Source organism: Hemiscyllium ocellatum, chromosome 4 (genome assembly GCF_020745735.1).
Source record: "Hemiscyllium ocellatum isolate sHemOce1 chromosome 4, sHemOce1.pat.X.cur, whole genome shotgun sequence".
NCBI classification, from domain to species: domain Eukaryota; kingdom Metazoa; phylum Chordata; class Chondrichthyes; order Orectolobiformes; family Hemiscylliidae; genus Hemiscyllium; species Hemiscyllium ocellatum.
In genome coordinates this window covers 78845968-78866838 of record NC_083404.1, presented here as the reverse complement: position 1 = coordinate 78866838, position 20871 = coordinate 78845968, and the positions used below count along the sequence as shown (strand labels likewise).

The following is a 20871-nucleotide window of genomic DNA, read 5'->3' as shown; positions in this document are numbered from 1 at the left end:
TAGACCCCCATCTGGTGCCTCTCCTGCCTCCAGCTTTCTCTGCTCTAAGGAAAAATCAACTGAAGCCTACTGAGTCTGTCTTTGTAGTTGAACTGCCCCATTGTGGGCAACAACCTGGTGAATCTCCTTTGTACCGTCTCCAGTACACCACATCCTTCCCAACACATGGCAAACAGAGCTACGCAGATTATCCAGCTGTGACTAACTAACATACTATACAGCTCATCATGATCTTGTATTCAGTGTCTCAATAAAGTCAGGTATCCCATATTCCTTCCTAACCACCCTATCTAATTGCCTTGATACTTTCAAAGATCAATATACAACTAAATCAAAGTCTTGCTGATTATCAGTGCTACCTGGGACCTGACACACATCATAAACTTCACTACCTTGTTCGTCCTCCTATAGTCCTCAACACTAGCACACCACCACTTCTTGCGTAGTCTGCGAAATTATTGATAAACTTTCCTCATTCATGTGTAATTCATCAATGTATGCAACAAATAAGAAGGACATAGCACCAAGCCCTGCAATACTGGAGGCAGGCTTTCAGTCATTAAAATTTTAATCCGTGCCCTCTGTCTCCTGCCATTAAGTCAGTTTTGGATCCAAATTGCAAAATTGCCCTGCAATGTATGGGTTCCTACCTTCTTGAACAGTTTCTCATGTAACACCTTCCCAACAGCCTTGTTAAAGGCTGTGAGGATTATATTTGGTCGCAAAAAGAGGAGATCAAATTATTATCTCAATGGTGATAAATTGGGAAAGGCCAGGAGCAACAAGGCCTTAGTGTCCTTGTAAACCAGTCCATGAAAGTAAACATGCAGGTGCAGCAGGCGGTGAAGAGGGCAAATGATACACTGGCTTTCATAGCAAAAAGTTTCAAGTATAGGAGCCGGGATATCTTCCTGCAGTTGTCCAGGGCCTTGGTGAGACCTTACCTTGAGTTTTGCGTGCACTTTTCATCTCCTTATCTGAGGAAGGATGTTCTGGCTAAAGAGGAAGTGCAACCAAGGTTTACCAATCTGATTGCTGGGATGGAAAGACTGACATATGAAGATAGACTGGATTGGTGAGGATTATATTCATTGGAATTTAGAAGATTGAGGAGGGATCTCATAGAAACATATAACATTCTAACATACTAGACAAGGTGAATGTGGGAAGAATGTTCCTGATGACAGAGAAGTCCAGAATCTGGGGTATAGTCTTTTGCTTAGGACTGAGATGAGGAGAAATTTCTTCGTCCAGACAGTGATGAACCTGTGGAATTCTACACCGTAGAAGGTGGTTGAGGCTAAAATCTCTGTTTTCAATAAGGAGTTAGATAGTTCCTTGAGTTGAAGGGATCAAAGAATATGGGGAGAATAGGGTCCTGAGTTGAAAGAGCAGCGATTCATTGAATCGTGGAGTAAGCTTGAAAGACCAAATGGCTTACTCCTGCTCCTTGTTTTTAATGTTTCTATAAACAACACTATCTTCATCCCCACACCTAGTCACCACCTCAAAATAAAATTCAATCAAATTTGTTAAATGTGGTCCATGGAGTGACATATCACATACCAACATACCAACAAGCCATTCTGACTTTATTTGATTAAACCTTTTCTCTCTAAGTGCAGAAAAATTGTGTGTCTCAGAATTTTTTTCCACAAGTTTCTCTATCATTGATGTTCCTCACTGGCCTGTAGCTCCTTGTCTTTTCTCTGTCACTATTCTTGAATGGTGGTAGCGTATGAGCTATATCTACAGTCCTCAGCATCTCTCCATGAGCCCAGAGAGGATTTAAAAATTAATGTCATTGCGGTCTAGGATACACCTCACCTAGGCCTGAGGTTTTATCCAGTTGAAAACTTGTGAAAACCGTGCTTTCTCCACCCCCTCGATTGTATTTTGTTCATATTTATCACAGTCGCTTCCACTGATCGTAAAATATGCATCATTTTCTCAATAGGGAATACAGATGCATGTAATAATTTTAAACTTCAATAATGTACACCAGCAACTCGTGCACATTTCTACTTTGATTCCTAATGAGACATACTCTTTCCCTTGTTTTCAATGTATTCCCAGAAAAGCATCAGTATGATTGTTAATTGCTGTCAGTTATGCTGATAGCTACTGACTCCTTAGAAGAAGTAAACAAAGAATTGCATTTATATAACATTATTCATGACCACACATAGAGCATTACAGCTAATGAGGATCTTTGACATGTTATTACTGTTGTTCAAAAGAAAACATGCTGACCACTACAGCCCACAAACACCCTAAGAGGCTAGTGTGATAACAAGCAGAAAATATGTTTCTTTTGTGATATTGATTGAGGGATAAGTATTAGCCATAGAAACCTCCTGTCCTCCTCTTCAAAATTGTATCATGGGATCCTTTGTATCTACTGAAGCAAGCAAATGGGATCAGTGTCACCTTTGACAATACAGCACTTCCTCAAAGCTATACTTGACTGTCAGCCTTGATTTAGTTTTTTTTAAGACCTGGAGTAGTACTGCAATGTTGTCACATAACCTAAAAACCAATGGAATCACAGGGATACAAATTTTAATGCTTCTTCCCTGATATTCACTTCTGTTTAATCCTCTCTTCACCTTTGAAACAAAAGTCATAGATAAGAAAAGGCCTTGGCTGGGTAATTTTAACAAGTTTTAGGCTTCTTCGTGGATCAAGAGAAACAGGAATGCTCCTTTAGACATCATAAGGAAACTTTTGCTTCAGGCTCCTTCAGCTGAGATTGGCCCAATTTTCACTCCACCCAAAATTTTCTGCTCCTGATTTTTCTGGTGCAGGTAGACACTGGAGTCAAGTGTGCAAAGTCCACACAGTCAGTCGCCTGACTCGGGTTCAATTCCCGCCTCAGACTGTGTGGAGTTTGCACATTCACCCTGTGTCTGCGTGGGTTTCCTCCGGGTGCTCCGGTTTCCTCCCACAGTCCAAAGATGTGCAGGTTAGGTGAATTGGACATGCTAAATTGCCCGTAGTGTTAGGTACAGGGGTAAATGTAGGGGAATGGGTCTGGGTGGGTGCGCTTCAGCGGGCCGGTGTGGACTTGTTGGGCTGAAGGGCCTGTTTCCACACTGTAAGTAATCTAATCTAATCAAATATTCTGTGGCCTGAGCAATTCACAGGGCTAGATTCTCCATAAAAGCCTTGTACCAAATCATCTAACTCAGCAACAAGAATGCTACCAATTGAGACATGGGTTATGCTCCAAAAAGCTGATGAATGCTGCAATGAATTATTCAGAGCTTCCCTACTTGGAACTATTCACAGTAATTCATGATAGCCTACATTTCATCAACTCATAGCATCTAAAGCCAGCTACTTGACTATTATTAGTAATTTAAAAAAGCACAGATATTCACAATGATCCCACAATTATCTCAGGAGTATATTATACAACTCTCTAGCTTTTTGATAAAACAGTAAGTAGATGAAAATATGCTTAATAAATGAGGGGTAATGTTCCCCATTTCTTTATATATGTCTGATTTAGGATTTGACTCCATTTTCCTCTGTTCAACAAAGATAAAGGATAAAAATTGGCATGACCTGTACATTTAGATGTAATTTACGGACGATTATTTTATGTAAGTATGCTTTGATAAGCCAGTACAGATGGTCAAATAATCCTTGAAAATTATGCCACAGGAATGTAATCCCAAAAATTATAACCAACCAGATGTTTTGCTTATTTAGCTGAGTATGTCAGTGGGCATATATATAGAATATTTACTTCATTAAGACTCAGAGGTGCTGGTGTTGGACTGGGGTGGACAAAGTTAAAAATCACACAACACCACGTTATAGTCCAACAGGTTATTTGGAAGCACTAGCTTTCGGAGCACCAGTCCTTTACTGGTGGTTGTCCGATCGGCACTCCAAAAGCTAGTGCTCCCAACGAAACCTGTTGGACTATAACCTGGTGTTGTATGATTCTTAATTCATCAAGAGTTTAAATAATGAGGCAGAAGACATGATAGAAGAGTGTTATACTCGTATGGTCCACAGGCACTATTAGATGGATGTACCAAGTTATCTTTTCTTATCCTTTGCTTTTCTGTTGTGTTTTGTGGGGGAATTCTGCAGTTTTGGATCATTCTAAAGTATTATTGGCAAATTACATGTAAATGTCCTCAGTTTAAACAATCTATTTTACAGGTGTTCCCAGTGACCAAAGCAGTGGTACATCTTCCCCACTTTGCGACAGTGGATTACATCTTAACTTTCACCCCAACAATACAGTAAGATATGTTCCTACCTTTAAACTTAATGCGCCAGACTAGTTATGCAAGTGCCAACTTCAGTACTCAAGAGCATTTTTCTTTTCCTGCTATTTTTAATGAAGATAGTAGTTATAAGGACAAAGTATGTATAGTTGGTCCTGACTATATCAGCGATAGTTTTGTTCTTGTGCGGTCTTGCTTATAAGAAAATTGCGCAATAGCAACGCCTTTGAAACTCCGAAATGTCGATTCTCCTGCTCCTTGGATGCTGCCTGACCTGCTGCGCTTTTCCAGCAACACATTTTCAACTCTGATCTCCAGCATCTGCAGACCTCACTTTCTCCTGCCATTTCAATAAATCATTTTTCTCATGCTAATATGTCTTGGCCTACTATAATGTCCAGTGAAGCACAATGTAAGGAAGAGACCTCATTTTCCATTCAGGACATTCACAGCTTCTGGGTCTCAATACTGAATTCTACACCATCAGAGCCTGACTGATATGTCTGTTCTTCATTTTACTTGGATCTCCACTCCTGCCTCAAGCAACTATGATTCATTTGTGACAGCTTACTTTGTTCTCAATAGAGGGGACCAATTGTCTCCCTTTCACACCTCTCTTTCTCTTTTACCACCGTTAACAACCCATTTGGCTTTAGCATTGGGTCTCTACACCATCTGTTCCCTTCAACCCTTCTCTGCCTCTGTCAAAAGTATAAAAAGACTTTTGCTCCCCATTTCAATTCTGGAGAAAAATTATGTCAAACTCAAATGTTTCTCTCTCCACAGATCTTGCAGAATGGCTGAGTTTTTTCTTTCTAGCAGATGTTTTCAGATTTCCATTGTTTCCAGTATTTTGCTTTTACATATTATTAGAAGGGATGACATTTAATGTATTATTCATGAATTGTTTTATGAAATCCTCGACTGCCACCAAGTGTATATCAGTGAAGTAGTGGCTGAGTGCCTCAAATTTCCAGTAAGCACTAATGATGTTTAGATCCCACATCATGGATAATAATTTAGAAAACTTACTTTCTATATGTTTTAATTGAATCTTCAAGGGTTCTATCACTAGGATTTTTTTTATGAAGTGCATGCTGCATGGGAAGCTGCTCAATGCATTCAAATTCCTTAGCTTGCGTTTGTTTGTACTAAGTACAATATTGATTTTGAGACTGAACTGCCTTAGTTTCTGAAAGTTTAATGTTGCTGGAAGTGGGCAGTTCTGTCTCCTAATTGGGGTCATTATTTTTCAATGAGATGCAGTGCTGGAAATTGGCATTGCACAGAGCAGTGCAGAAAATTACAGAAATATTTATATATCACTTTGCATCTGCTGAAACATGACACAGGTAAAAAATACAATTACATTTTGCCAACCAAAGGAGTGATGTTACTGGGTTACCCTTTCAAAAATATGAACGGTAGGAATAGAAGATTGAGTCCTTCGAGCGCGCTCAACTTTATTCAATGAGATTGTGCTGATCGTCTACTTGGGGTCATAGAGATGTACAACATGGAAACAGACCCAAACTTCGGTCCAACTCATTCATGCAGACCAGATGTCCTAAATTAATCTAGTCCCATTGAACCCATCTAGTCTCTCTTAAACCCCTCCTATTCATATACCCATCCAGATGCCTTTTAAATGTTGTAATTGTACCAGCCTCCACCACTTCCTCTGACAGCTAATTCCATACACACACCACTCTGTGTGAAAACGTTGCCTCCTTAGGTTCTTTTTATATCTTCCCCCTCTCACCCTAAACCTATGCCCTCTAGTTCTGGACTCCCTGATCCCAGGGAAAAGACTTTGTCTATTTATCCTATCCATGCCCTTCATAATCTTGTAAACCTCTATAAGGTCACCCCTCAGCCTCCGACACTCCAGGGAAAACAGCCCCAGCCTGTTCAGCCTCTCCTGAAAGATCAAACCCTCCAACCCTGGCAACATTCTTGTAAATCTCTTCTGAACCCTTTCAAGTTTCACAACATCTTTCCGATAGGAAGGAGACCAGAATTGTACACAGTATTCCAAAAGTGGCCTAACCAATGGCCTATACAGCTGCAACATGACTTCTCAACTCCTATACTCAATGAAGGAAAGCATACTAAATAGTTTCTTCACTGTCCTATCTACCTCCACTTTCAAGGAACAATGAACCTGCCCTCCAAGGTCTCTTTGTTCAGCAACACTCCCCACGACCTTACCATTAAGTGTATAAGTCCTGCCCTGATTTGCCTTTCCAAAATGCAGCACCTCACATTTATCTAAATTAAACTCCATCAGCCACTCGTCAGCCCATTGACCCATCTGATCAAGATCCTGAGGTAACCTCCTTCACTGCCCAGCACGTCTCCAATTTTGGTGTGATCTGCAAACGTCAACCAATTTCCTGCAATGAGCCCATATTCCTCGATATTTATTTAGAAACCCTACAACATAGTCACTTTTGTCCTTGCTGCATTAGTTGTAACTTACAAATCTTCATACATATTTGATGTTGTCCCCTGTTCACACAGTTGTTCCAGGTTCCTGGATGTGTGCATCCCACAGCTGCATACGTCCACAGGGAGCTATTTACGCAAGTTCAATATCTGTGTAGCTTCTTAAGTACAGTTCTTCTACAGTTCTGCACGAGATTTCAGAAAACACAGTTTAGAGTTCCAAGTTCAAAATGGCAAAAAATTAAAATCCTACTTAATCCACTATCTACATACTAACAGGAATTGTATCTCAATGTTTCTTACATGTGAACTAACTAGCTTTCAATGCTTTTGTAAATATCCTCTGGAAGCTTAAGGATTTTTGTCTTGATTCTGAAAAGATTTTTAGAATAATATACTTTAAACCCAAAAAGCATGACCCATCTGTCAAAGTGTTGGCGAAGCATTAAAAGAGCATATTAAAGTTTTAGGAAACACTTCTCCAAGATTATCAAATATCAATGAAATTAATTTCATATTCACACCTACACATTGTGTCAGTACATAGTAAATAATAGAAATGTCAGAATAATAATAAGAATTGATGTTTATTTGAAAAAACATTACAAAAGATAATAGATTTAGAATGAGTTACAGTTGGAAGAGTAATATGAATAATACTTTTCAGGATTCCCTCTCGTGTTCTTCATGGCCCACATCCTCAGGCCTCAAGTGGGAGAAGCGATGGTGTGATCTACGGTTAATCCCCCTTCTTCATTCTCGTTTGTCACATTATATTCCAGGAACTGACATTGCCAGGTACTGTTCCAAATTATTATTTTCTTTACAGAAAGCTGTCAATTGGTACTTATCATTAAGGTGCTCAAGTATATTCCGCCATTCATGATTTTACACTCAACACACGTGACATCACTTCCGCTCCTCACATCATTGCTGATGTCACAGGCTGGGCGACTTCCGCCCCCACCCCCCACTGCCGTGTTCGCCACCACTTCTGCCCCCACCGACACCACTCACCTGCAAATTGCCAACACGCCCCCCCACAGATCCCACTGTCACCATCCCCGCACCCCCAGAACCCTGAGGAGAACATTATCCCTGCTCATGACTCCAACCCCATTCCCCCTACCACCACGCCCACTCCAGTTACAGGCTCCGCCCCCACTCCCAGCTCCACGTCTACCTCAGGTCCTAGCTCCCAGCCCTGCCAAGTTTTCACCATCCCCCCCAACCTCCCCCTCACTGAGAACCAATGATCAGTCCTCAGCAAAGGCCTCACCTTCATCCTTCTCCGTCCACGCATCAATGAATTTAATACGCGTTGTGATGAGAACACTTCTTCCGTCGCCTCCGCTTCCAAACTTTTTTTTCAATCAGGACTCCCGCCCACCTTCCGTGGACCCCTTCACCCACCTGGACACCCCGCGCTGGCCTATTACCTGCCCTCGATCTCTTCATTTCCAACTGCCGCAGACATATTAACCTACTCAACCTGTCTCCCCACCCCCCCCCACTCCAACTCTCACCCTCACAACATGCAGCCCTCCAATCCCTCTGCTCCAATCCCAAGCTCACCATCAAACCAGCAGATAAAGGACGTGTAGTGGTAGTTTGGCGCACTGACCTCTACACCACTGAAGCCAGATGCCAACTCAAACACACCGCCTCCTACCGCTCCCTCAACCATGACCCACCCCCCCCATTGCCAAATCAGACCATACAGAACTTCATCACCTCAGGAGATCTCCCACCCACAGCTTCCAACCTCATAGTCCGGGAACCCAGCACTACCTGATTCTACCTCCTTCCCAAGATCCACAAGCCTGACCACCCTGGCCGACCCATTGTCTCAGCATGCTCCTGCCCCACCAAACTCATCTTCACCTACTACAATACTGTCCTATTCCCCCTAATCCAGGAACTCCCCGCGTACTTTTGAGACACCACCCATGCCCTCCACCTCCTCCAAGACTTCTATTTCTCCGGCCCCCAATGCCTCACCTTCACCATGGACATCCAATCACTCTACACCTGCATCCGCCATGACCAGAGCCTCCAAGCCCTTCGTTTCTTCCTCTCCTGACGTTCCCAACAGTACCCTTCCACTGACACTCTCATTCGTTTGGCTGAACTGGTCCTCACCTTTAACAATTTTGCCTTCAAGTCGTCCCACTTCCTCCTAACCAAAGGGGTGGCCATGGGCACCCGTATGGGACCCAGCTATGCCTGCCTCTTTGTCGGCTACGTACAACAATCCATCTTCCTTAGTTACACCACTCTCCACCTCTTCCTTGCTATATTGATGACTGCTTTGGTGCCACCTTGTGCTCCCGCGAGGTGGTTGAGCAGTTCATCAACTTCACCAACACATTCCACCCTTACCTTAAATTCACCTGGACCATCTCTGACACCTCCCTTCCTTTCCTGGATCTCTCCATCTCCATCAATGACGACCGACTTGACACCGACATTTTTTACAAACCCACTGACACCCATAGCTACCTGGATTACACCTCTTCCCATCCTATCTCCTGCAAAAATGCCATCCCATATTCCCAATGCCTCTGCGTCCGCCGTATCTGCTCCCTAGGAGGACTAGTTCCACCACAGAACACACCAGATGGCCTCCTTCTTGAAAGACCGCAATTTCCCTTCCCACATGGTTGAAGATGCCCTCCAACATATCTCATCGATATCCCGCACCTCCGCCCTCAAACTCAACCCCTCCAACTGTAACAAGAACAGAATCCCCTGGTCCTCACCTTGCACCCTACCAACCTTCGTGTAAACCGCATCATCCGCCCCATTTCCGCCACCTCTGAAGAACCCCACCACCAGGGATATATTTCACTCCCCATCCCTTTCTGCTTTCCGCAAAGACTGTTCCCTCCATCCACGCCACCCGCAACAACCCACCCTCCCGTACTGGCACCTTCCCCTGCCACCGCAGGAATTGCAAAACCTGCACCCACACCTCCATCCAAGGCCCCAAAGGAGCCGTCCACATCCATCAAAGTTTTACCTGCACATCTACCAATGTCATTGATTATATTCTTTGTTCCCAGTGTGGTCTCCTCTACATTGGGGAGACTGGATGCCTTCTCACAGAGCGCTTTTAGGAACATCTCCAGAACACCCAAACCAATCAACCCCATCGCCCTATGGCCCAACATTTCAACTCCACCTCACATTCTGCCGAGGACATGGAGGTCCTGGGTCTCCTCCACCGCCACTCCCTCACCACCCGATGCCTGGAGGAAGAACGCCTCATCTTCCGCCTCGGAACACTTCAACCCCAGGGCATCATTGTGGACTTCACCAGTTTCCTCATTTCCCCTCTCCCCACCTTACCCCAGTCCCAACTTTCCAGCACAGCGCCATCCTCATGCCTTGTCCTACCTGCCAATCTCGCTTCCCACCTAGCCGCTCCACCCTCCCCTCTGACCTATCACCTCTATCCCCACCAGCATTCACCTATTGTACTCTTGGCTACCTTCTCCCCAGCCCCACCCCAATCCCATTTATCTCTCCATCCTGGAGGCTCTCTGCCTTCATTCCTAATGAACGGCTTTTGCCCGAAACATCGATTTTCCTGCTCCTCGGATGCTGCCTGACCTGCTGTGCTTTTCCAGTACCACTCTAAGCTAGACTCTGATTTCCATCATCTGCAGTCCTCACCTTTGCCTATATTTAGCATTTAAATATGTAATAAGTCTTCTCATCCAGGATTACACTATGGCTTGAAATTTCTTTCTGATGTTGTGACTGCAGCTCATTTTACAGGAGCAGGATTTATTAGTCATGCGATGTGAACAACACCTATACCGACATGGCCCTGTCATTGCTGGCTGGATAAGTGCAACTGTCTCTCTGCAGCATGAAAAATATCAATGAAGAGACAAAAACAATACACCTTATCATGCAGTTGTGAAAGTTTCTACTAGGTCACAGCCTCCACTATATTTGAGCTGCAGCTGCACTACTAAGATTTACTGCTACCTTTCTCCAAATAGTCTTAGCAGCAGCAAGCAAAGGAATATGTGGAAGAGAAATCTGGAAGCCAGAATCAGACTTAGCATCAATAGTGGAAATTAGCAGCAAATGGAAAAATAAAACCTAGGCCGATGTAGGGTCAGTGACAGTCGTCAATACCCCATTTCCTATAATTTTGGCATCCATTTCATTTGATTCGGAGTAGGATGGCTGGAGAACATCAAGCCCAGCATGTCTGCAGTCTGAACAAACAGCAGCACATGTATAGTCATTTGTGATAAGATTAGCTTTCACATCATTGACAATTTGTTTCAGTCTAACATCAAAAACATACTTTTTTTTCAATATTTTGCATTGGACTTAAGTAAGTTTAAATGATAGGAAATTAACCAGATTGGTTCAAGATAGATTGAAGTCACATCCTGTGTAACCTTCATCCAAAAGTAAAAATTCAGGACCAATATTTTTTAGCCTTTTCTGATATTACAGGTTAATATTGGACAGTGTTTCTCTTCATATGTTTTGTCATGTTTTCAGCAAAATGCATTTCAAATAATTGCTGTGAATGAAGAGTGTGGCTTGCCACTTGGACATTTTGACCACAGTATTGAATTTCACAACTTCAGAGCATTCAGCATCATGTCTATTCAACATTTTGCCTATACCACCAGCATCATTTCCTGACATTTCCTGAAGAAGGGCTCATGCCCGAAATGTCAATTCTCCTGTTCTTTGGATGCTGCCTGACCTGCTGCGCTTTTCCAGCAACACATTTTCAGCTCTGATCTCCAGCATCAGCAGTCCTCACTTTCTCCACCAGCATCATTAACCAACCCCCTGCCCCACCCCCCAACTTGGTCTTTCTTATTTGTGTTTCGTTTACTTTGCTCGAATGCACCACTTTTGCCCCCCCCCACCCCGTTCACTGCGGTTTATGTCACTTCCTTTGGCGATGTCACCAATGATACCATGACCACACCCACTCCTGAGACAGTATCCGCCCTCACTCCCCAAAAAAACCTCATATTTATCTCTCAGCCCCCTTTCCCGGCCCCACCAACCCAACATTCCTGATGAAAGGCTTATGCCCGAAGCTGCTCGTCGGATGCTGCTTGACCTGCTGTGCTTTTCCAGTGCCACACTTTTCCACTCAGCATGGAGGCTCCATTCTCTTCCTTTCACACCTTAATGTATACCCATTTACAGCTCTAGTCCTTTTTCACTATTTTTAACAGCCACTTTGTCTCTTACACTGGTCTTATACACCATCTTTTCCCTTCACCCTCTTCCACCTCCATCCAAACTATAAAGAAAATCATTTTCCTGTCCCTTTCTGAAGTTCTGAAGAACCGTTATACCAGACTCAAAACGTAATTGTTTGTCTCTCCACAGATGGTATCAGACCTATGGAGTTTTCCAACATTTTCAGTGTTTGTTTCAGATTTCCAAAATCCACAGTATCTTGCTTTCATTCATTATTATAAGGGATGGCATTAAAGGGAATCTGTCAACAGTGTCATTTATAAATTAGATGTAGATCTTCTGAGTGAATTCTTACCTGCTATCAAAGAACAGGAACAGGCCCTTCAACCTACCAAGCCTGTGCTGATTCCTAATCCTTATTTAAACTTGCCACTTATTGCCCACATGCAGTTTCTGTCCCTCTGTTCAGGTGTCTATAACCTTGTGCCTTAAATGTTGTTAACGTGCCTACTTCCATCCTCTCCACTGCCCTGTGTTTCAGGCACCCACTACCCTCTGTGTCTTGTGAACTACTGACTCATACACTGTACAGTGTGGAAGCAGGCCATTTGGCCCATCAAGTCGACACCAACCCTCCGAAGAGCATTCCATCCAGACTCACCGTCCTCTTTACTTTATCCCTGTAACTCAGCATTTCCCATGGCTAACCAACCTAGCCTGCAAATATCCTGGGCAAGTTAGCATGGTCAATCCACCATAACCTGCACATCTTTGGACTGTGAGAGTAAACTTGAGCACCTGGAGAAAACCCATGCAGACACAGGAAGAACATGCAAACTCCACACACAGTCAATCTGAAGATGGAATTGAACCCAGGTCCCTGGCGCTGTGAGGCAGTAGTGCTAACCACTGAGCTGTTGTGGTTCAGTGCCTCACTTTTCCAATAAGCACTATGATTATTGAGATCCATCATCATCGGTAAAGATTTTAAAAAAGTACTTTTCATTTCTTTTATTGAATATTCAAAAGTTCTTCAACTGAAATGGGTTGGGGTTGAGATTGATACAAAGAGGTAGATAGAGGTCCCATCCTGGATAAACTTCATCGAAAAGTGAAAGTATCTCTAAATATTTTCTGATGTTATAGATTATTATTGGAAATAATTTCTAATCTTATACTTTGTGGCATTTTAGGCAAAATGCGTTTCAAGTAATTGCTGTGGATGGAGTGTGCAGTGGTGTCATTCAGTGTCTCACTGCTGAAGACTGTACAGATTGGCTGCAAGCACTGGCCGTTAATATATCCAACCTTACCAAGCACAATGTAAGTATGGATACTGAAATGTAAGAAAAAAAATTAAGACTTCAAAATTATTCAAGACAGTAGTTTATTATTTGTAACTTCTGCTTTTGGCAATTATGATGTAAATGATTCATCATTAGAAAAAAACCGTCCATACTTATCAATGGCAGAATGAAAGAACCATTGGCGCAGGTGTGATTATTACCTACTCACGGGTTTTGACAAAAGCTTTAGCTCTAATTACTGTAAATGAAAGGAAAACACTAAAGAATATTTGCATAGTCATTAATATCTAAATTACAGTGTTCAAATCATATAACAGCATATATAATTATATCCTCAAACCATCAGACATCCTATAACTAAAAGAATAAACACCATCCCATAACTTACACCATGCCGTATCTACACAACCACAGAATGAACAGGATATAATCATCCTGCCACAGATCCCAAATGAAACTAATCACAAAGCATTCTATGTTAATGAATGATAACAACATGCTAAATGAGCAAAATTAGCTTCCCACCATCCTGGTTGGCTTTGCCATTTGATTTGATGCATGCTACTTTAATAATTTGAGCTTTTGATCCTGTCATTAGAGATCTGTAAAAACAATGTGGGAAGAGCACAGCCCATCAGCAACCAAGTAGACAATCTATGCATGGAGCCAGAGGACTTGGGCAGGGTTTTAAATGAGTACGTCACATCTGTCTTCACTTTGGAGGAGGGGATGTCAGTACAGTTTGTTACATTGCACAGTAATGGCTCATTGGTCTAGGGGTATGATTCTCATTTTGGGGGTGTACGTTACAGATGTGTGAGATGTCCCAGGTTCAAGTTCCAGATAAGCTCTGAATGCTTGCCTTCAATTTTGGGTGGCATGGGGCTCAGTGGTTAGCACTGCTGCCTCAGAATGCTTGGGACCAACTTTGTGGACTGTAAGGAGTTTGCACATTTGTCCTATTAGTTTTTCCCAGATGCTCTGGTTTCCTGGAATGAGGGTAGTGCTGTTGCTGTCCTTTATATGGATTTCAGCAAAGATAAGAACTCACATGAGAGACAAATAAAGATGTTAAAAGCATGTGAGATCCAAGATAACTTGGCAAATTGGATCCAAATTTGGCTTAGGTGCAGGAAACAGAATGTGGTAGTAGAAGCCTGTTTGCGTGACTGGAGGCCAGTTTCCAGTGGCATACCATAGGAGTGCTATGTCCTTCATTGTTTGTGTTACATATAAGTAGTAAAGAAGAAAGTGATGGGGAACTGAGGGAATGATAAGTAAGTTTATGGATGACATGTAGATTGACCGTGGCTGACAGTGAGTGAAAGGACTTAAATTACAAAAGGATGTAGACAGATTACTCAGACAGGCAGATCAGTGGTTGAAGATGGAAGTTAACCTTGATAAATGTGCAGTGATGCACTTTGGACGAAGTAACAAGGGAGTATTTAATGTATGGAAAGATAGTAGAAAGCTCAGATGGATCTTGGGTGCTGTCCAAAACTCCCTGAAGGCCGTAAGACAGGTTAATAGGTTAGTTAGGAAGGCATACAGTACACTTGCCTTTATCATTCCATCATAGATTACAGAACAGGGAGATTATGGTGGAGCAGTACAAACCTTAAATGAGGCCACAACTGGAGTACTCTGCTGTTCTGGTCACCCACTATCTGAAAGATTTGATTGCACTGGAGGAGGTGCAGAGAAGATTTACCAGGATAATGCCTGGGGAGAAATAGTTTAGCTATGAAGAGAAAAATTGGGTTGTTTTCTTTAGAGCAGTGAGGGCTGAAAGGGGGACTTGACAGAGGAATTTAAAATTATGAGGAGCATGGACAGGGTAGATAGAAACTAGCTGGTTTCCTTAGTTGAAGGGTCAGTAACAGAGTACAAAGTTTTTAGTTATAGAGTCATAGAGGTGTACAGTCGTTAAAGTTAAGACGATTTGAGAAAACTCTTTTCACACAGAGGGAGGTGGGAATCTGAAATGCAGTGCCTGGGAGGGTAGCTGAAGTAGGAAAATTCTCAGCCTTTACTTGGATGTGAACTTGAAATATCATAATATTCAAAGCTATGGGCCAAGTGCTGCAAATTGGACGAGTGTAGATTTAGAGTTTGTTGGTGTAGATACCATGGCCAAAGAGCCTGTTCTGTATTGTATGGTTGTATGATCTAGCATGATTAATTATCGCTGCTTCATTCCACACTCTACCAGCCAATGTTAAATTCCATGGTGACTGTTTCATTCATCACAAGCTGTGTATGTTAACCACACATACCACTGTATGATGCCTCAGTTCTGCTTGATGAAGCTAGCTCTTAAAGATTTTCAACAATATCTATTTAAACAATCTCAATTCAGTTCATGTCTTATCCTGAGCATTAAACTGCCCAAGTCAGGTTTTAATTGAAACATATTTAACAAGGTTGGTCTGAAATGTCTCAAGGACTGACAGCATATACTAATGCAAAGTAAAACGTGATCTTTCAGGAAGCAGTTTGGTTGATTGTATTTTAAATGCCTCTAAGCACATCTGATTATTGATTTGGTAGTGTTTAATGGTTCCATTGAGTAAAAGCTAAGCAAATCAATTTCCAGAGCTGTGAACCCACACCTGTGAGACTAAAAACAAGCTTTTTAACAATTGCGAGTGTACAGGTTCCCTGCTGAAATTCCAGTTACATTACACAACATTTTTTAATCAATTAATTATATGTACAGAGAGTAGTTTGAATAAACCCATCTCAGTGTGATTAATATACTACCATGACCACCTTTCATGAACTTTCCAATTAATTTATCCTTTTAGGGCAGAGTTAATATCATTCAGAATGTTTCCAAAACTTTCATTGCGCATTAAAATGAAACATAGTTTAGCTTTTTCTGATTAGAATGGGCATGTGGAAGTATGTGGAGCATCTACAGTTGTCTAGTTTTTAAATGTTTGGTATTGTTGTATTGCAATCCTTGCTACAAATTTATAGAAAAAAAAAGCCGCTTTGAAGCTATTTTTAGCACCTTTCTTTGCATCAGAAAAACAGAGAATGTAAATGTTGAAATTAAATGCTTCCAAATCACTGAAAAGTTGACTGTAATAAGATTTCAGCAATAGGAGATTAAAGAGACAGGGATTATTTAAGAGGTTCTTGCAGAGTTTCATGGATGCTTTTAGAAGCATCAAAGCATTGAAGTTTTATCTGCAGTTTTATATGACAATTGCCAACAGGTCACCCAGATAAAATAAATAATGGGAACCAATTTTAAAGTTCACAAATAGGTACTCTATGATTGCACTGGAATAAAGTGAGAGGAGATATGGCAGGTAGTTCAATAAATGTCAAGCTATCTTTACTGACCTTACGCTGCCAGCTACATCTAACACTCACATCTTATGTAGGCTTCAGTCAATATTGCACATCACTATAATCAGTACTACATGTACAGCACTGCCACTCTCATCAGTGCCCTCTTCTTTTCTACCCTGACAGCACCTGTATTTCCATAAGAATCATCTTTAGTTTTATCATAAAGGTCACTAATATATTGTTCAAAATGGCAGGTATTTCACAACTCCTTTCCTACTGGTCAGTACACATTTATCTCCCAAGAGAACAGAATTTTGCTGGCATCCATGTAGATCTCACAGTATCAGGTTTCTCGTTGTTCTCTGGTGTGATCGTACTCATTTTCTGCCAATGTGACCTCCTCACATTCACTAATAACACACTAATAACATGTTGGAGTCATATGGGGTATAGTCGTCTTTTGGGCTACTAGTAAAGCCAGCACCTTTCTTTCCTAAGCCTAGAAAGACGAGGATAGACGTTTAGTTCAGGATAGCTATTTAATCAGTGTAGATTTTAAGATGTTATGCTTGATGTTTGGTTATTTGTTTATATGTTTGTGTGAGAATAGGTAAGAAAAAAAGCAAAACATAAAACCTGCAGTTGTTCTCACTGGTGTGAGCTTCATTGGCGAAACTTGTGTTGCCGTCCACTTGATGTGAGCAGCCTTCTTGAATTCTGGATCAGTGGTGCTGGAAGAGCACAGCAGTTCAGGCAGCATCCAACAAGCAGTGAAATCGAAGTTTCGGGCAAAAGCCCTTCATCATGAAGGGCTTTTTCCCGAAACGTCGATTTCGCTACTCGTTGGATGCTGCCTGAACTGCTGTGCTCTTCCAGCACTACTGATCCAGAATCTGGTTTCAGCATCTGCAGTCATTGTTTTTACCTTTTTAGCCTTCTTGAATTGCCATACGGTATAGACAAAACCACAGAATTGTTTGGGAGTGAGTTGCAGATACAATGTATTTGACCAGCAGCATTGAAGCAATGACAACATAATTCCGAGCAACATTCCCTCCAAGCTGCACATGCCAATCATTACACCAACACATAGCTCCCACTTGCAGGAGCTGCTGTGGGCACGAAATACAGCAGAAGGAAAAACTATTAAGGGAGCATTTGTTACACATCAGGATGGTGTGTAACTTGGAGGAGAATTTACAAGTAGAGGTATTCCCATGCTTCTGGTGCCCTGGTCCTATGGGATGCTAAAGATAGTTGATTTTGAAGGTGATGTTGAATGAGCCTTGATGAGCTGCTTCACTGCATCTTATAGATGGTGCACACTATTGCTAGTGTGCATTAATGAAGAAGATATTGAATGCTTAAGGTCATGGATTGGCTGCCTTTCAAAGCAAGCTGTTTATCATTAGTGGTGCCAAATCACACAAATGTTGCCTGACCTGCGCTTATCAAAGCAAGTGAACACATCATCAAATGTCTTGAAAATAACAACAAGGCACAAGGTAAAATGGTTGTTGGAGATCAGTCAACTCAGCTAAAGGGTATCTCTGCAGAAGTTCCTCAGAGTAGCATCCTAAGCCTAGGCATCTTCCACTGCTTCATAAATGACCTTCCCTCCATCATAAGGTGACAATTGAGGACATTCACTGATGATTTCATAGTGTTCAACATCATTTGTGACTCCTCAGATACTGAAGAACTCCATGCCTAAATGCAGCGAGACCAAGATAAAATCCAGGCTTGAGATTAGAAAAAAAGGCATGTTACATTCATGCTACACAAATGCAAGGCAATGACATTCTCCAATAAGAAACAATCTAACCATCTCCCCATGACATTCAATAACATTATCATCACTGAATCCTGCATTATTATCGTCTTGGGGGTTAGAATTGACCAGAAATCGAATTGCACAAGTCATATAAATACTGCAGCTGCAAGAACAGATCAGAACTAGGAATCTAGGAATCATGCCCAAAGACAGTCCACCATGTAGAAGGCACTGTTCAAGAGCGTGTTGGAATATTCCTCACTTGCCTGGATGGGTGCAACTCCAACAACATTCAAGAAGCTTGACACGATCTAGGACAAAGCAACCGGTTTGATTGGCCATTCGCTCTACCACCAACCCTCAATAACAGCAGTATGTACTGCCTAAAAGATGCACTACACAAAAGATTCACCAAAGATCCTTAGACAGCACATTCCATATGCATGACAGCTTTCATCTCAAAGTTCAAATGTCGAAGATACATGGGAACACCACCACCTCCAAGCCACTCATTGTCATGATTTGGAAATATATTACCATCCCTCCACTATCACTTGGTCAAAATCCTAAGACCATTGTGAGTCCACCTACACCACATTGACTGTAGTTTGGCATTGCCTTCTCAGGACCAAATTGGGATACACAATAAATGCTAGCCCACCTGGTAACCCACACATACAATGAGTGAATAAAACAAAATTAAAATTCTTTGGGTATCAGATTGTAGGCTGTTTTCCAGAGAATTTACAGTCTCGAGAACTATAAGACTATAAGAGTAGAAAATACAATTAATATGGCTGGTTCCATTATGCTTCTAGTCAATCATGGTGTCAGGGTGTTGATAGAGGGGCAATTCAGCAATGGCAGTGCCATTGAATATAAATAGAAGTTTTTTTTGATGTACTTGTTGGGTGTGGTCATTGCCTGATGCTCATGTGGGATAAATATTACTTGCATATTACTTGGGGCAACACGGTGGCTTGGTGGTTAGTGCTGTTGCCTTACGGCGCCAGGGACCCTGATTTGATTTCTGCCTCGGGTGGCTGTGTGGAGTTTGCACATTCTCCCTGTGTCTGCGTAAGTTTCCTCTGGGTGCTCTGGTTTCCCCCCACAATCCAAAGATGTGCAGGTCAGGTGAATTAGCCATGCTAAATAGCTCATAGTGTTAGGTGCATTAGTCAGGGGTAAATATAGGATAGGGGAATGGGTCTAGGTGAGTTACTCTTTGGAGGGTCGAGTGGACTTGTTGGGCTGAAGGGCTTGTTTCCATACTGTAAGGAATCTAATCTGAATGCTGTCCAGGTCTTTTTATATGATTGCTTCTGTATCTGACGTCTCACAAATAGTACTGAACACTCTGCAATCCTTAATAAAAACCAAAAGAACTGTGGATGCTGTGAATCAGAAACAAAAACAGAAGTTTCTTGAAAAACTCAGCAGGTCTGGCAGCATCTATGATAAGAAATCAAAGTTAATGTTTCAGGTCTGCAGGGACTGTTCCCTCCGGGATACTCTGTTCCACTCTTCCCTCACTCCCACCATCCACCACAACCCCACGGCACATTCCCCTGCAACCACCGAAGTTGTAACACCTGAACATTTACCTCCTCCCTCCTCAGTATCCAAAGGCCCCCAAGATAACTTCCAGATAAGATAACACTTTATCTGCACTTCTCACAATCTTGACTATTGCATTTGCTGCTCACAATATGGTCTCCTCTACATTAGGGAAATGAAGCATAGATTGGGTGATGACTTTGCAGAACATCTACATTCTGCCTGTAAAAAGATGCTGAGCTTCCAGTTTCGTGCCACTTTAACACACCACCCTGTTCCCTGACCAAGATCTCTGTCTCAGGTTTCCTGCAGTGCTGCATCGAGGCTCAGTGCAAGCTGGAAGAACTTTTTTCAGCTTGGGGGGCCTGCAACCCTCTGGACTCAATATCAAGTTTAGTAATTTTAGGGCCTGAACTTCCCCATGTCCTAACCCCGTACCATACACACTTGACCTTGTTATCACATAGTCTGCCATTACACACTACCCATTGTTAGCCATTAACAATCTCTATTAATAGCTATTTACCCTCCCAGCCTGTTTATTGTTGTCTCCTTTGTCTGTTAACTGTTCTTCTTTGCCTTTGGACTCTATCCAACCCTATCATTTACTTCTCAACCCCTCCCCCACCATATCTTCTGCATATAAACCAAGATTTTCCTAGGTACCATCAGTTCTGAGGAAGGATCACTGGACCCAAAGCGTTAACTTTGATTTCGTTGCACAGATGCTGCCAGACCTGCTGAGCTTTTCCAGCAACTTCTGTTTTTGACTCTGCAATCCTTGATGGACATCCCCGCTTCTGACCTTATGCTGAAGAGAAGGCCTAAGGAACTATTGTCATATGTTATGGATTTGAAATGATTGGTCTCTGAGAACCATAATCATGTTTCATTGTGCAACTTCAACACTGATGGGAATCTAATCCAATCTAATCTAACCAAAACAGTGTTTCTCTGCAACTCCCATTAACTACAGTTTTGCTTGGGCTGGTTGAAGCTACATTTAATCAAGTGCTGTCATCTCTGGAATTCACCT

At 42.1% G+C, this 20871-nt stretch overlaps 1 protein-coding gene across 1 annotated transcript in view; it reads left to right on the top strand.

Annotated features, from left to right (window-relative positions):
- sntg1 (syntrophin, gamma 1) overlaps positions 1 to 20871 on the top strand; it is a 555024-nt gene that overhangs the window by 413250 nt on the left and 120903 nt on the right. Inside the window, exons 9-11 of the mRNA XM_060824345.1 lie at positions 4180 to 4262; positions 7363 to 7493; positions 13085 to 13214. Of these exons, the coding sequence (XP_060680328.1) occupies positions 4180 to 4262; positions 7363 to 7493; positions 13085 to 13214 (344 nt within the window). The remainder of the gene's footprint in view (positions 1 to 4179; positions 4263 to 7362; positions 7494 to 13084; positions 13215 to 20871) is intronic.